The sequence below is a fragment of the Poecilia latipinna genome, unplaced genomic scaffold, assembly GCF_001443285.1.
Source record: "Poecilia latipinna isolate Pla-1442-1.1 unplaced genomic scaffold, P_latipinna-1.0 Scaffold597, whole genome shotgun sequence".
Classification (NCBI taxonomy): domain Eukaryota; kingdom Metazoa; phylum Chordata; class Actinopteri; order Cyprinodontiformes; family Poeciliidae; genus Poecilia; species Poecilia latipinna.
Window position 1 is genome coordinate 225,675 of NW_015113213.1, and position 16,996 is coordinate 242,670.

General features: G+C 40.9%; 2 protein-coding genes across 3 annotated transcripts in view; one reads left to right on the forward strand and one right to left on the reverse strand.

Moving 5' to 3' along the window:
• The first annotated feature begins 1,316 nt into the window (after positions 1-1,316).
• camk2n2a (calcium/calmodulin-dependent protein kinase II inhibitor 2a) lies at positions 1,317-3,265 on the forward strand. Its single transcript, XM_015042624.1, has 2 exons — positions 1,317-1,849; positions 2,315-3,265. Exons 1-2 carry the CDS (start codon positions 1,327-1,329, stop codon positions 2,383-2,385), a joined length of 594 nt encoding a protein of 197 aa, XP_014898110.1. The 5' UTR covers positions 1,317-1,326; the 3' UTR covers positions 2,386-3,265.
• Positions 3,266-11,703: 8,438 nt separating this feature from the next.
• Positions 11,704-16,996, reverse strand: part of ece2a (endothelin converting enzyme 2a) — a 78,380-nt gene continuing 73,087 nt past the window's right edge. For both annotated transcript variants that reach the window (XM_015042626.1, XM_015042625.1), the window contains one exon: positions 11,704-14,328. In XM_015042626.1, the coding sequence (XP_014898112.1) occupies positions 14,038-14,328 (291 nt within the window). In that variant the 3' untranslated portion in view covers positions 11,704-14,037. The remainder of the gene's footprint in view (positions 14,329-16,996) is intronic.

Sequence of the window (16,996 nt, forward strand, 5' to 3'; positions counted from 1 at the left end):
ATATTTTTTTGTGGGGAAAAAAAATTTTTAAGGGAGGGTTTTTTTTCTAAGGGTTTTTTTTTTTTTTTTTTTTTTTTGGCCAATTTAATCAGGAAAGCTCAGAACTCAGTAATATGTTTTAAAAGGGATGTTGTTTTTGAGAGGAGCCAGCCAGCAGGAAAGAATCTGTCCCCCACAGGAAACCTATGAGCTTTTCAAGTAGCATGGCCATGAATATTTCTGAAATATTTGACAGTGAATAATTAATAATGAAATGTGGTTTTTTAAAAAAAAAAGGATTTTCTTTCTTTCTCAGGGCAGAACTCATTTATTCAATGTACTCATCACCTTCCAATCACTGCAAAAATAACACCTGCTTTAAAACAACATCTCCGGATGATGTGATTATAAATCCCAGTTTGTTATTGTTTTTTTTCCCCATCCATAGCTGTTATTAACTAGGCATAAATTATAAATATGTCTTCCTTTTGCAGTTAGGTTGAGAGTTTGCTTTAGTGCTTTATATCCCATGTTTTTTTGTTGTTAAAGAGCATGTACTTTTTTTCTTACAACAAGATGCTAACTGGCTCCATCCTATAAGACAAACCTGACTTTGAAACAATGCAGTCAGATCAGTGCTGTGCTCCTGCCCACTGCAAAATCCACTCTGCCAGACAGAGAGGCGGGATTCATCACTGATGAGAACACATGTCCGCTGCTCTAGACCAGGGGTCGCTTACTTCAGACATCGGGATGCAGCTGCTCAGCCATGAAGCAAGCTCTATGATTTTATGGCTGAGCTGCCACAAAACTTTCAGTTTTGTTAAATTACTACCAGACAACAGTGGGGTTTTGCACAGATATTGGAAGTAGTTTAAGACATTTAATGAAGTGTCTATATATTATTTAACTTCTATTTAACACTTTGTTAAATAGAAATCTGGCTCGGTGTCATAAAAAAGTTAAGAAGCATGTTTAGGTGTTAAAAGTAAAATGCGCCTTGAATGTGCATGCTTTGCGCACTTATTACTACGGACGGGTTACTAGATATGTACATATGCATGATGATGCATAATGTGAAACACTAATAACGCTGGACAAAGTTCATCCAGAAGAAGAGAAAAAAGTTGTCGGGCCTCATTTGAACCTCAGCTATGTCATCTGCGGCCTGTTGGCGTCACTCTTGCTCCTCCATCACTCTGAGCAGCGTCCCCCCACCAACCCCCACCACACGCACACACACACGCACGCACGCACACACACGTACACACACTACATACAGGACGCGCACACTCTCGCGCTTCAACCCCGGATGGATGACTTCACCGCTCTGCCTGGGTTTCCTTTATGATCCCGGGATCTCCCACATCCCTCGCCAGACATCAGCCAGCAGCACAACTGAACGCAGCTCCCTCTCTGACTCCCTCTCTTTCTCTCCCTCCTCTTTCTCTCTCTCTTTTTCTCTCTCTCCCCTTAACGCACAAACACCTTCTCTGGCTGCAGCTGCACCGCATACAGAGACCGCAACGCACCGGGTTCCACTCTCAGAGAGAAACCCTCCTGCAGGAGACAAGCGGCTGCAATTTGCGCGAAGAGGGATCTAAATCTCCCCGAGGAAAGGAAGTCTGCTTTGTGTTGCTCCTTTTTTTGTATTTCTTCCCCTTCTTTTCTACGCGGGTTAGCTCTTCTATACGTGCCACAATGTCCGAGGTGCTGCCATACAACGAGGGCAAAATGAGCGGCTACGGAGCGGACAGCGAGGTCAGCCAGATGTCCTTTAGCTGCGGACTGCAGGACACAAGCGCCTTCTTCGCTGCGTCGCAGGCGAAAAGACCCCCAAAGCTGGGACAGATCGGCAGAGCCAAGCACGGTAAAGGATGCTTTTTTGTTGTTTTTTGTTTTTTTGTTTAATGACAAGTTGGGGAAAGATTCAAAATGAGAGAGAGAGAGAGAGAGAGAGAGAGAGAGAGAGAGAGAGAGAGAGAAAAAATAACAAAGGTGTTGCAGAGTCTGGAATATTCCAGCCACCTTAATCAGTGCGCAAATACTTCCAGGTGACATTCTGTTTACATTCATAGACAGGAGATTATCTCCGCGCTCGCAGGGACACACCCTGTAGGCACTCTTTATTAAACAGTAAGGATAAAAGGCTGGCTCTGTGCCATTAAAGATGCGCCTTTATGTGCCAGAATTTAATTTGGGCATTTCGTGCGCCACTAATAGATAAGGCGAAACGACGTACTGTGTCATTGTCATAGTTTTATATTGAATCTGAGCTGCTTTGATCTAAACATCTTCATCCATCCCCCCCCTCCCCCCCTCCTTTTGTCCACAGTGGTCATCGAGGACGACCGAATAGACGAGGTCCTGAAGGGGATGACGGACAAGTCCTCACCTGGCGTTTAAAGCGTCTCCGATGGCCTTGCAGACTTTTTTAATTTCCGATCACCCGATTTGAAGCACTTGTCGGCTGTGCATGTTCGAGGATTGCAGGAGAGAAAGAGAGAGAGGAGAAGAAGAAGAGGAGGAAGAAGAAGAAGAAAAAAACACGGGCAGCTCTGAACGAGGATGGGGATGATGAAAGGAGGAGAAAAAAGAAGGGGAATGGACAAAGCTTTGAGAGGGGGGGGAAAGGAAAAGGAAGAGGTGAAGAAAGACTGGTGGACTCTAAGAGGAGGGGGGAGAGAAAAAAATAAAGACCAAGATTTATTGTGGGATTGCTGGCAATTCTCCAAAAAGAATCCCGATTTTAACTACCGATGCGCAGCAGGATGTTGAGATGGCTGCTGCGCATCTCAACCTCTGCTGACTTAAAATAATGGATGAACTTGTCGTTTTCCTTCACGATCATCTCTTTCTGTTTCTTTTTTTTCTAGAAATATATATATATATATATATATATATATATGAATATATAAATATATAAAAGCGCTGTAAACAACAAAACACTGCAACTATAGAGGGCCCTATTGACCAGCCCTATTTCAATAAGTTGTACAGTAGGTGAAGCTATAAGCTCTCAAAACGCCCCGCCTCCCCCTTCTTTCCTCAGCCCTTTAGGCTTTGCTTTGTTGATCCAGTCAGCCACGGCGCATTTTAAGGGAGCTGTCCTTTCAGCACTGATCCAATGCATCCCCTGTTGCTGCTAATGCTTTTACAAGAAGAAGAAGAAGAAGAAGAAAAAAAGAACAGATAAACCAAACTTTATTAAAGGAGACTCATTATATGTATAAAGACATATTATCTGAGGATGTTGATATCTTCTGTAGTAGACACCTCTTCCCCCCACCCCCTTCTTTCCCTGTTTGTTTCAGCGTATAAACAGCAGAGAAACAGACCACACTGTTCATCTTTGCATTGCCCCCCCCTTTGGTGGTGAATGGTGCAGGATGGCACCTCCATGTAGCTGATTTAAACCTGCACATATCTCAATTTTTTTCTCTCCCCCCCCTCCATTTCTCATCTTCTTTGTTTGTTTTGCAACTCTTCAGATATCTACAGAGGCCTCCGCGAACGTGGAAATCCCAGGAAACGGTTTAAATACTGAGTTGTGTAACTGATGGGGGAGTTGTACGGTTTTGAAAATTTGTATTTGCAATTCTGTGTAGAGTTAGAAATTTCTCCCTCCCACCACCCTCCATCTATTTTGCATGAACTGTCCCATTCTGGTGCCAACGCAGGCGCCGCCACTCGTAACCCTGGCACGCTTCTTTTTAACAACAACAACAGAAAAGTCATATTTGTATTTTTATATCTAAATATTTGTTATTTGAATTATATGCTAGTCTCTCGTCTTACGGTTCATCAACAACAATATTTGTACTTCAGAGAGGGTTTGATTAATGGGACTGGGCCTCACACTGGCTAATCTCAGAGTTTAGTGGACCGGTCTCGTTCAATATCAAAGGTCAGGCATTTTTTTAAAGACTTACTGAATGTGTCTGGGGTTTTTTGCACACATCAATGTTAAACTATTATTAAGAAATCGTATACTGTGAGTTCAGCTTCGTTGATGAATTTGTTAGAAAAAATATGGCAGTTTTAGAGTATATTGCACTGTTTACGATTATCCTCAAATAACGCGTTGTTATTTGACCAATTTTGAACATGACAAGTTACTTTCGTTTGTTTGGTTTGACTTATTTATTTTTATTTTGTACCATACTTTTCAACAAATGGTTGGTTGTGCATGAAACCTTAATATTTTCAAATATTAAAAAAAAACAACAACATTGTTTTATGAAGCAAAAAAGCAACAAAAATGTCATGACATTCTAAGAATGAGTCATTGTATATTATGATGCCATTTTCACTGTATTTGGTGAATTAATAAATGGTGACAGAAAATGTTAATGCGATTCCTCGACGTGGCTTTTGTTTCCGAGACATTCTGCGACGAACAACGAGCCAGCACTTTGGGGAGCTGGACTTGTTCTGTGAGTGAAACTGAAGGCAAAAGCGAAAGGTCACATCATCTCAACCACATTAACCACGGCAGGCGGAGCTAACGTCCTCCGAGCAGACAGGGCTAAGAGTCGCTGCAGGTTTGGGGGCCTCCGCATTCATTCTGGAATGATTAGCTGTGGTACTAATGACAGCAAATACCGAACCTTAATTAAAGAGATGGAATGAAGCCACGATCCAAGTGTTGAGCTGCTAAACGGCTCTGCGCTGGCCTACACAAGTGAATCCATTAAATCACAAATCCCCGGGGAGCCACAACTAGCCACTATAATCACCCACAGGCATTTTGCGTTGTGCTCACTTCACACAACTGTCTCCCACACCCAGGATCCCAAAATTAATGTTTTAAACGTCCTGTCATTTGTTACAGAGATGCATTCGGTACGAGTTTAATGGGAGACCAAACACAGGGAATGTGTTGACAAGTTTCTCTTTCATTTATTTGGATCAAGTCTGTCAAACATGTCTGACGGGGCGGGAGTGGGGTCGTTCGCCAAAGAGTTTTAGTTTCTGGATAAATATCGTTTGAGCCTGTACGAACCCATCTCTGGTGGCTTGAGAAATGCTGCGAGAATCATCTACCTTTCCATCATAAAAGGTTTGTGGATTTTACACAGACTTTGCATTCTGCCCTCTTTACTCTGCCACCCTCGTGGAGCGCTTTTCTATTCACAATCCAAAATTGAAAAGAGACTACGGACCTGCCAAGACTCGGTTCTTCTCCTACATTGAGTTGTGTAAGGAGATCATTAATCAGAGACACAAAAGATAAAACGCACCGGATTAGATGCAAAGATCCACAGCTCAGGTGTGAGAATTTGTTGACAGACCATGTTTTGCTGCGGCAAAAAGTCATCGTCTAAAACAAAACCAAAAGACGTCCAATTTGCATGGTCTGCCTTAAACTATGCAGGGAACCCCAGAAGCACATGGAAGAAGGTCCTCTGGGTAGAGGAGACTAAATGTAAGATCTGGCTAGCTGAAAAGTGGCACAGTGCACCATTCTGAAACTCCCGTCCCCATAACTGAAATATTTTTATGCCTCGTGGTGTGGGGATGCTTTTCTTCAGCAGGGTCAGAGAATCTGGTCAGATCTGAATACAAGGCAGTACTGGAAGAAGGTTGAACTGGACTTGAAGCTGAATGGGAGGGTCAATTCACTAGAACGGTTTAGATCAGTGGCTAAATCAAAGTCTAGACCTAAATTACAACATCTGTGACAAGACTTGAAAATCGATGTGCACAAATGATTTCCAGCCAAATCTCACTGAGCTCGAGTGACTGCAAAGAACGAACAAATGTCTGGATATGCAAGGCAAATGCATACACACCTGAAGAGTGCGTTATACACACTTTTCACATCTTTTTTTTTTTTTTTTTTACTTAAAAACATGCAACTTTTTCCTTCTGCTTTACAATAACTTATGTTATTTTGTCACATAAAATCCACATAAAACACATTTAAATTTGTAGGTGCAATGTGACAAACTGAGGTACTATCGCCAGAGATATATGATGGGAGTAAATAAAACAACAGAACTATTCTACAGTGTTTGATGGCAGAATCAAGGAGGAAATTAGGTCAGCTGGCAGCACCTCTTCCCCACCTGCAGCACACAAACATGATTGATAATCACTCAGAAGAAACAAGTTTCCCTGCAACCGCACCAGAACGTTCCTGGAAGCGCGCTGGTTAGATTAACCCCTTTATTGGTTTAGAACAGCGTCTACAGTACCAGGGCACATCTATAAACAGCCGCATGCACTGACAACAACAACACGCACCGATATCTGCATGCCGTTCCCAAACTGTACTCTGAAGGACACAAACAAAGCATCACCAGTGCAACCCTTCCACATTCCCATCACCGCGATTATCGACTTCTCCGATAACACCAGCACTGCGCTGAATGAACAAATAGTGCTATTGATCGTGTTGTTGTGGATGCTGGGGGATGAACTGCTTATGCGTGTGTCTGCTTGGTGCCGTGAACAATTACACTTTAGCAGCAACGGGCAGCCGCAGACCGGAACAGGACAGACATATTTGGACAGATATTGGATTGTCCTGGCTCAGCCTCAAGCTGCTCTTCCTGTCACATGAGCGTTTGTTTACAAAGGACTTTTACTGCAATTCATGTTGGTTCACAAACATTTCTCGGACAGATCAGTTGGTCTTCAGCCGTAAAGAGCCAATAGATCCACACGCTGGTTTCCCAACAGGATACCAGGGCTCAACATTTATTCATCCAACAATCTGACTTAAAGTTTAAGATTTTAATGTGAAATCATAGTATGCTTTTAAACAGTATACATGTTTCCTTTAAAGACCAACTAACCTGCATACCAACGGCATGCATAGCTAAAGTCTGTGTGCAACTGTAGGATATTTGTTACACCAAATGTCTCTTTGAATTTGACTTTTGCCGTCATGAGAACATTGAAGAAGATCTGTGGGGTTGAACGGCTGCAAAGAGAAAAGCTCTTCAGAAAGAACACTGATGTCTGTCTGTTTTAATTTCACTAAAACAAAACAAAAACTGCATTTCAGTGTAAGAAACGTTTGAAACCGGGTGGTGGTAGTATCATGGTCTGCTGCTGCAGCTTCTAGGTCAGCAATTTTATATTTTTCCAACAAGTTGCCAATCGTTCGGTTTCGTTCTGTTTTTGCTACACAAAGAAGGAATAAACACATCGTTTCGTTCACTTTGGCAGAAAACATATTCAGAGTGTCTTGAACTTTCTCATATTTTGTCTGTTAAAAGCCACAAACTTTGTTGTACTTCTTTGGGATTTTACCAAATGGACCAACACAAACTAGGGCACAACAGCGAAATGTTCAAATAAAAACAAATACTAATCTGAAAACTTCACCCATCCATCGTCTGCCGCTTCATGGGCTCGGTTTGCGAGGGCCGCAGCTGTTTGTTCACTGATGTTCTCTAAGAAACTTTGGAGGCCTTCTTGGGACACAATGAATTTATACAGAAGTGAAATTCTTCAAAGTGTGACTCTGTTAACTAATTAGGAGACTTTAAAAGGTTTACAGCGGTAAATAAGGTTGAAATGAAATGGTTAAAACACTTAGCAGAGCTTTAATATAAAAGAAAGAAAACCGTGTATCGTTTCATTTTCCTTTTACAGTTTTGTCATGCTCTGTTGTGTAAAATCCCAATAAAATGAATTCAAGTCTTTTGGCTGTAACTTGGCAAAAAGGGGAAACAGATGATTTCTCTACCTTATGCCATTATTCAAATATGTCAGGGCTTGATGAACTTATATTCATTAATGTTTGGTTCTTGCTTCTTTAATGGAGATTGTGCACATTTTAAAGTCACCCCATAGCCAACTCTGGAGATTAAAACATAGCCCTATCCTATTTCATAATTAGAATTTAAGAAAATAAAAAGCAATCATTTTTGTGAATGGATTAATCTCACTAGAGGTTTTCTATTATTTAGCAAACCTCTTCTGTCCATTAGAGTTTGAGAATCAACAATACTTTTTGAAAACAAAACAAAACAAAACAAAAAAATCTGTGTTCCTTCTTGGACATTAGCTGAAGAAAATAAAAGCACACAGACTCTCTCAAACTCTGCTGAATGACGGCAGTCTGGCAGATTGTCTCGGTGTGCGGCTCATGTTGGGGTCAATACAAACATGCTGTGCCTGCCTCCAAAACAAACAGCCCGCTCTGTAACCACAGGCGGACCGGACGGAGACGAGTCTGATGAAGATGGAGGACACACAGGGCATAAAGCAAGGTGAATCCGGCACCACGGCACACACAGGCCGCTGTGGCAGTCGTTAGAACCTCTCGTATCATTGTTCAAGTACGCAAAACACCACTTTCCATCTGTCTGAGTGGACATCCATTAATATTCCTCCTCTTGTTACATAAGTCCACTATTCAATATACAGAATTATGCCATTGTGCAGCCTCAGGAGACATGGACAGACACACACTGTCGTTTGTATTTTCCCCACAATGCATCTGGTGTAATAACAGTTTGCTCTCCCCTACCCATACTGCTGAAAAGCTACAAAAGCTAACAGAATTTTAATATTACTGTCAAAGTTTTTTTTTTTTTTTTTTCTCATCTAGGACTTCTAGAACTACTGGAGAGCTTTTGAAAAGATATCAATTTTATTATTAGGATGGGAATCAAAGCTCACATCAATACTTCTGTAACAGTAATAATGCATGTAAGCTAATTTTACCGAAGCAGTGGGGCAATGCCAGAGCAAAGCTGCCCCACAGCATCACACTACCATCACTGTGTTTGTTTGCATGTTCCTTTACGTTACATTACATTTATGCCCAGATGTAGCAGAAAGCACAACCATCCAGAGAGATCCACTTTGGTCTAATCAATCCGTCTTTACCTTAACTCTGAGCTGCAGAGCTTTAGGCATCGTTCTAGGACGTCCTGGATGAATCTTCGATGTTCTCTCAGAGTAATTTTGGTGCACCAACTTTACAAGTTTACTGCTTAAACTTTACCTTTAATAACATAAAGTTACCTCATTTTTAAAGTGCAATCAGTAATACTTTTATAATAAATTTCTATCAGTAATGATTTCTTGGTTAATGTCAAGTTGTCATAACAGACATTTTGAATTATGTCAACTTTGTATTAAAAGTGTCATAATTTACCGAATGACGCTTTATGACAACAGTCATAAATATTCATGAAGGCTTATTGATGTTCATGACAGGTTTTTATGACAGTGTCATGTCAGTCTTATTCAACCCTCTTCAAATAAAGTGTTACCATTTGCACTAATGTAGGATGTTAAAGGTGACTTTTTATTGACTTATAAAGTGTGGATGCAGTCACTTAAACTCAATGTTTTTGAACAAATTTGAGAAAATTTGTAGTAAAATCTGAAAAAAAATGTGGAGATTTGTTGATTTTGTGTGAATTTTGCAGATTTGTGGAAAAACTGGAAGAACTTATTGATGTAATTTGGAGTCACATAAAAAGCTACGGTGGGCCGGATTTGGCTCCCGGGGCCCTGAGCGTGACATGTGATCTATATCATTCTTTTATTGATGATCAGAAGCATTTACAAATGACAAAAAAAAAAAGAAAAATGTCTGTAAGGTGGGGAAACTTGCATTTTAAAACCTATTAACTACGTGATTTCATCCACTCTTTGAACTCTTCAACAATCCTGTGGTGAAAAGTGAGTCAGATTTTTAGTTTTTTTTTTTTTTAAACTACAAAATACCAAAAATGCCTGGGAAGACTTCCCTTAAGAACAGCAGCTCATGACTGCTGCTGCAGGGAGCTGGCGGTTCAGAAGGATGCAAAAGGGCCGTGTCGTGACTCGGCTCAAACACAAATTGAGCAGAATGAGCTCTCGGCATATTTATAAAAGCATACGGCTGACCTTTTGAGTCGCATGATCTGCCACATAACACCCATAAAACAAATCACCGAGGGCCAAACGATGCTCCCAGAGGACGTGATGGCGGTGGCGGTGCTTGAGAAGAGGAGTGATTGAATTATGTTTTTACTGTGTGAAGCATTTTGGCCTGCCTTGTTGCTAAAATGTGCTGCACAAATAAACTTGACTTGACTTGACTGAAAAAGTTAGAGTGAGTGAAACACTGAGCATGCAATAGATTATTGCCATGGGCAACAAAGCAAGGAGGACAATTACTTTTGGGAGAAACGGGGAAAAAAAATAAAATAAAATAAAATCGGGCTTCTGTTTCCTCACCAATATAAAAGCACATGAAGGAAATAAAGTTAATGACTCGAGATCAGGTGAGAGAAAAATGAACAAATACCTGAAAGACAGGATTTGTATTTAAACAACGGCAAACCTCTCATGCATGCGTGAGGCTTGTGCTTTGCTCTGTGGTTACATAACCTAAGTCCAGGCAAGTTAAATCTCTCAGTAGGGTCTCTGCCACTGCACATCAGTCAGTCCCTCCGAGGCAGCTGGAAACCTAACATAAACCACTTCTCATTTTTAATACATTCACATGAGCACAGAACACAAAACTATTGCAAAGTGAAACTGAAGGAAAGCGTCGGTAATCCTCTCCTGGTTCGTGTGCAGACATATCCAGCCTCCATCCATCCACGGGGTGATGAATCCATCGAATGTTTGTACGTCCCAGTGCAGCAGCGCTGCTGAAGCCTCTCTGGTCGATATCAAAGCTGGAGCCATTTTAGACTTACATAAGCACCCTCCCTGTTGTCCAGGTCAGACGCGCTCCAAACTGTTTCTGAACCCACGTGCTTCGGTAGCCAGGCTGCTACACCCCTTTTGTCACCGTGGGAGCCAGTTGGCAGTCATAAAACATGGTGCAAACACAGTTTTGTTTGTCTGTATGTCGTAAAAGGAAAAGGTAATGAGATAAGAGATAGTGTTACGGCCACATTTACAGCAACCCTCCACCGCCTTCGCCACACAGCTCCTCCAGACTAGTGGCAGCAGCAATTAGTAAACACCTGGTGGAGCTGCACATCTGCTGAGCTCGTCATGCCACCTACGTCTCAGTCCAACGCTCCTAAGAACGGCTGCAAACAACACAATGGAGATGCCCTGTGTTGACATTGTGCTGACGTAGCTTCTTAAAGAGACAGAGGCGATTTCAAGGCATCAAGTTGTGAAACAAACTTTCTTTTACATTGTGTTTGATACATACAGGCATTTTTATAATAACTAGAGGTAACATAGTTAACTGACTGTTTTATTAAAAGGCCTGAAAAACACATACCTCTTAACTAAAGCATTTCTTTTACATCTACCGTATGTTTTGCCCTTTTAAGCAGAGTTTCAGTAATCCACAACTGAGCTGCTTCATTTAGCTCATTAACATCGTAAGTCCATTAAATATGTATAATTTTGGTGGTTAGGGTTGGAGGAAAAAAGGGAACTTCAAAATTTAATGTTGCACACAATAAGTCTCCATATCAACTTGTAGATACTTTCTACAAGCCGACTGCTTGAGAGTGATCTTTTAAAAAATGAGAAAACTTTATTTTTTGTTTTACCATCACTAAACGTGTGGAATTATCTAATATCTACTTGGGCTTTAACTAGACCTGTGCACTTTGGTTAGATTAAACTGACATTTGAGCTTTTCCACAATAAACACTCCAGTTGAGTTTTAGACTCCAAACAGCCAAAGCCTGTGCAGAAAACCCTGGTCATTCCCATTAATGACGTTAGACCAGACTGGCTTCATTTTTCCGCAGAAAAATCTTCTATGAATTTTATAGCCATATTAGGACACTGTATATACAACTTGCATTTATTTTAAAACACTGTAAGCATCTTTATGCAAATACAAATGGTGAACACTAAACATGTATGTACTGTTAATGTCAGAACTTTTGTTTTTCTTTTTCACAGAAACATCTTGAAATAAGTTTGTGTTTCTGCACGTAATGTTAACAGTCGACTTGGAAAGACAGCATGAGAATAATGCGTCAATGCAACACAACAGCAGAACTGTAAACAGCTACCGAGTCTGTGGATTACACAGCGTCAGTTTTTAAGTTGGTAACACACATGAGGCAGTTTCTAGCCTTCTGAAACTGAAACATTAATATCAACATAAAGATTAATAATAGGCCACAGGTTTAGCTTAAAAAGGCCTTTTCGGATAGGAAGGCATTTAGTTTGCACTCCTGAACAGGAAAGGCAGCTTTGGATGTTACTGAAAACATGACATAATTAGCAGCTTCGTCTAAAGTTGCATTTATAAAAAAAAAACAAATCTAAGAAATCTGTGTCTGGAACAAAGCATTGCACTTCATTTAGCTCATTAATATTGTAAGTCCATTAAATATGTATAATTTTATTTTGCAATGCCAGCTAAAAGAAAAAAAAAAAAGTAGACCAGACTGTTCTGCTAAACAACAGCGCCAAAGCTGACCAAACCATGACGTTGCTCCAACAAGCTAACCGTGTAAGGAAACAGCAGCCTTCAGAAAAATCACGTCTTCTCTCCCCAAGTCTTAAAAATAGGCGTTAATTAGATCTCGGTGGAGAATTAAAAATAAATGATTTCAACTTTATTAATGCGATCCCCTCCCCTCCAGTCAGAAGTCCTCCTCCCTGTCTGCACGCATGGCTGTGTGCGCTGTTAATGGGCTATATTTAAGCAGCAGGCGAGCACATGACCCCGACACCTAGTATCGTGTGTCTCTAACAAATAACACGCAGGGGTGGGCCGTTTCTTGTAGGTGGAAGCACATGTGTGCATAAATGCTTTTTGACAGCCGTGCGAGACGTGGCATGAAGCACCTTGAAGCTTTTGTGTCGAACATAAAACCCGACACCAGCGGCAGACGAGAGGAGGACGCTGACAGACACACCGATGGGAGTTTTAACGCCTCCTCAACAGGCAGGAGGCTGCGGCTCTCAGGTGTCGGATTGAGGCACGACGGTTTGTTTTGCAAATTGCTTAAACGTGGCAAACGCAAACTGCAACGCAAACACTGGAGCTGAATGCGAACCTGCAGGGATTTTGTTTGTGACTACGATATGAAGACCGATGAATAACCATCCGCTGCTGGATGGTTACTTTTTGTTGTACTATTACTATTTAAGAGCTTTTTGAACTTTTTCTACTTCTCATTCTATTAAGATCTCAAACCTCAGTGTTTTGAGGTTTGAGATCAATGTTAAATGTGGGGAGGAAGTATTCACATAATTTTCACACAGTTTCATTGGTTCAAAGTTACATTTTGGTCTGATCTAACCCAGGTGCCTTATATTCTATATCTCTGCTGTGGCCTCTATGTTTTTTGTGGTCTTCTTGTCTCTTTTCCAAAGCCAGATCTGTGGATTTCATAACTAATAGTTGTGATGTCAAAATATTCCTCTACCTAAGCTGCGGATCTCTGCACTTTTGGAGAATCGTAGTAAATGGAATGAATTCATACACATGGCACATTTTTCTGGTCTTTTACTCTTAAGTTAGAAGAACATGAATTAATTTTGTGTATATCTATGCACAAATATTGGCTATTATCTGTAATTTCTTTTACATTTTTGAGATGCATTAACCATATGTCAATGCTAAATTAGTAATTTTATAAACCGTGGTTTCCCTGAAATGATTCTTTTAATAGAACGCCAGCATCTCATGTTACACGCCAACTTGCTCCTTCTAGTTGAAAAATTTATGGAAAAACGCGGAAATGTTTGCATCAGGAAGAAAAAATGAATCCTCAAAAGGCTGCCTATTTTTTCAGCTGCGACTTGTTCACGTTTTACTAAACCTAACCTAAAACTATCCTTAAGGCAACTATTTGGTTTATGGTTAGTCAGATACAATTGAGTTATGTTAGCAAAAAAAAAAAACATAATCCTAAAAATACCTGTTCAAATTTTACAAGAAGCAGTCCTGATCACACTCACATGAATTTGCAGAAATATTTACATAGTAGCAACAGCATGTATAAAAGTTTACAAAAGATAAAATATTAAAAATGACTAAAAACTGAGATAAAAGTGTGTTTGAAATTATTTTCAACACTCAAAGTAATAAATCTGTCACTTCTGCTTCTGTAGGCTAAGACATAAAATATTCCTGAGATTAATGTCCACTTTTCAGCAACATCATAAGTTAATATTGCACAGGAAGTCATTATCCTCTTCATCTTGAGGGGTGGGACAGCTGGCGGGTTGGGATGCGGGTTCCTCCAGAAGCCTCTGCTCCAGAGCCGCATCTTCCGGGCTGAGCTGCTCTCCTTTGGTCATTACGTACACAAAATACTCAAAGCCCTCACCGTAACTGTCGTGTCTGACTGACCAGTCGTACGCGGTGCGTGCGTAGAGGCGTTTCCTGAAGAAGGGCTGCGCGAACGTGATGGAGACGAAGCGGCCTCCGGGTTTCAAGCAGCGACTTATCTAAGAGAAGAACCGAGAAAGGGAAGGAAGAAAAACATGGAAGACAGATTAATTCATGGAAATTCTGCTCCACTAATCATCCGCTTGGTGCAGAATCATAAAACCTCTGATGAAAGCTGCAGATTTTATTAATATCATTATGAACCATCAGTGCTTTTTTTTGAAAGTATGCCCTCAGTCAGGATAAACCATTGGTTTGTTGCTCAGTAAACCTGTGTGAGAAACAAGCCTCATCCAGATCTGACTCATCTACCTACTTGCCACTTTGCTTAAAATTAAAGCGGCACGCTGCATCCACAGCATCTACCAAATGTCAAATTATTTAAAACTCTAACCTCTTAAAGCAGGTGCGTGTCCAACGTAGCCGTCTTAATTTGAGGTGCAAGCAGGTCATCCTGCTGAGACACTAATCCGCTGCTTAGTCATGCAGACAATTAACTCGTAAAAACACCGCTGTGTTTATACTTCTTGAAGGAACTCCAGAGCTAAAAACAGGATTACAGTATACAAACACACTCGCAAGTTCACACACACGCAGGGTTTAAGCGCTGACAGATACAAAGATTTAGTCAGACTTTGGCAGCAAGTGTCTCCGGAGACAGAGTGTGAGTGGGAGTGAGGGGACAGGACATGAAGAACACCGAGCCGAGCGCAACAAAGTTTTTATGTTCTATAAACGGTTTTCGCTCATTAGCTCTTGCTAATATCCACACAAACATGTCAGAATATTACGCGGAGTTGCTCCATCGAACATTGAATTACAGAAAACTAACAGTGTGAGAAGAAACTGCCGGTGTGGTAGAGAAAGCTGTGGAAGTGTTTCATGGATCGCAGATGAGGAAAAGTAAAATGTGATCTAAAATATAACAGTGAGGAGCAGCAGAACATTTCTTGCTCTTATTTATTCAGAGACATGATCTTTTTGATGGTGAGAGGAAGAGAGGTGATTGATGTGCAGCACAGATCAATCGGCCATAAGGTTCTGTTAGTAGCTGCTCCTAATCTAGGATGCGATGGCTTAGGATACCAAGCTCTCCTTGGCCCTAGAATAAAAAAAGACTTTGTGTAGCCAAACTTCCTCTGCAGGTGCTTTTTTGTTTCGGTTTTGATGATTTCAATAAATGTAAGGTCCTCAGAGATAACAACAGCCAGGTATTTGAAGGTAGCCATCCTCTCAACGACGACGCTGCCGATGTTGAGGCGCGTGCACAAAAACTGTCGCTCTCTGCTAAAGTCCAACACCAGCTCCTGAGTTTTGCCGACGTTCACTTGGCGACAGATGTTCTGACTTAATGATGGCAGGTCCTTCATTTCTTTCAGATTCAGAGCCTCATAATTTTCTTTAAGATATGAAGCTTCACAGGTGTGTCATCAGCAAATCTGATGAGGAGTTAGTCAAAACTGCACAAGGTATAGAGCAGCAGACCAAGTACAAACCCTTGTGGGACTCCAGTGCTGACGTTCATAGAGTTGAGGATTCCAGCATTGGACAGCTTGTTACAAGCCTTGCAGGAATAGAAAATACTCTGTTTTTCACTAAGGATCATTTAAGTAATTTATAAACTTTTTTATTAAGCTTTCTTATTTACCATTACTACATTTAAATTTGAAAAAAGCCTGCTTTACCCCTGGACGCTGGTGCAAAGAAGAGCTAGAGGCTTTTGACAAACCAGTAAGAAAATTGAGTTTGGAAATAAAAGCCTCTAATATTAATGCGCGTTTCAGTGCAAATGAAAACTACTACCAACATGGGATGGTGAAGGAGCGCAAATTAAGAATTTAACTCAACAGGCAACAGGTTGTACCCACCTGGTCCAGGCTGGAACAACAATGGTTGTTAAAATGGTAATTATATTTTACTGGTCATCCTGGAGCCCCTTTTTTGGTCACAACACATAGATTTTCAAGCACCTTGGTATTTAAATTTGAGCTTCATCTGAAAATTGAAAACCACACAACCAAACATCAATGACAAAAATAACTACTGAGGGTTTTTTTTTTTTTTCCAGCTTCTGTGAGATCTTCATGGCAAAGCCATCACGGCGAAGCTACGAGGCCAGAATGACGAGGCGGAGCGTTTTTCTACAGAAGAGACGCTGTGAAGTAGAGCAGCTTCAACATCACCGTGCCGAATGTGTCTTTGGAGTGAAGAGTCGCTCTGAAACGAGCACATGTATCCTGCTCTTCTTGAGTGATTCATATCCACCAGCAAGAAGGCCGAACATAAATTATTTACCTTCCACTGCGACATGGAAGTACTGCAAGAGGGAGGCTGGATAAGGTTTGGATAAGATATAAGGCAAATTAAATTACACAGAAACAGGAGAACGACGAGCCATCTGTCTTAATCAATTTCTTTCAATGAGAAAATCGAGGCTGATTGCAACACACTTATGAGTGCTGAAGCGATCGCAGAGTTTTAAACATCATATGTAGTCCACTGCTTATAATCACGAAAACACACATTTTCTCACATTTGAAGGAATTTATGTACAAAGTATAGATGGCTGCAGCATTTAAACAAATCTTCAATGAATCGGCAAATTTGAAAGGAAGCTGAAGCGAATAATCCTGACTCCAGTCATCATTCATAAATCTGATCTGTTTGTCTGGAGTCCAAACCGCTGCGTTGCGTCACCGATAAGTGAAGAACTAATGTCACTGGAAC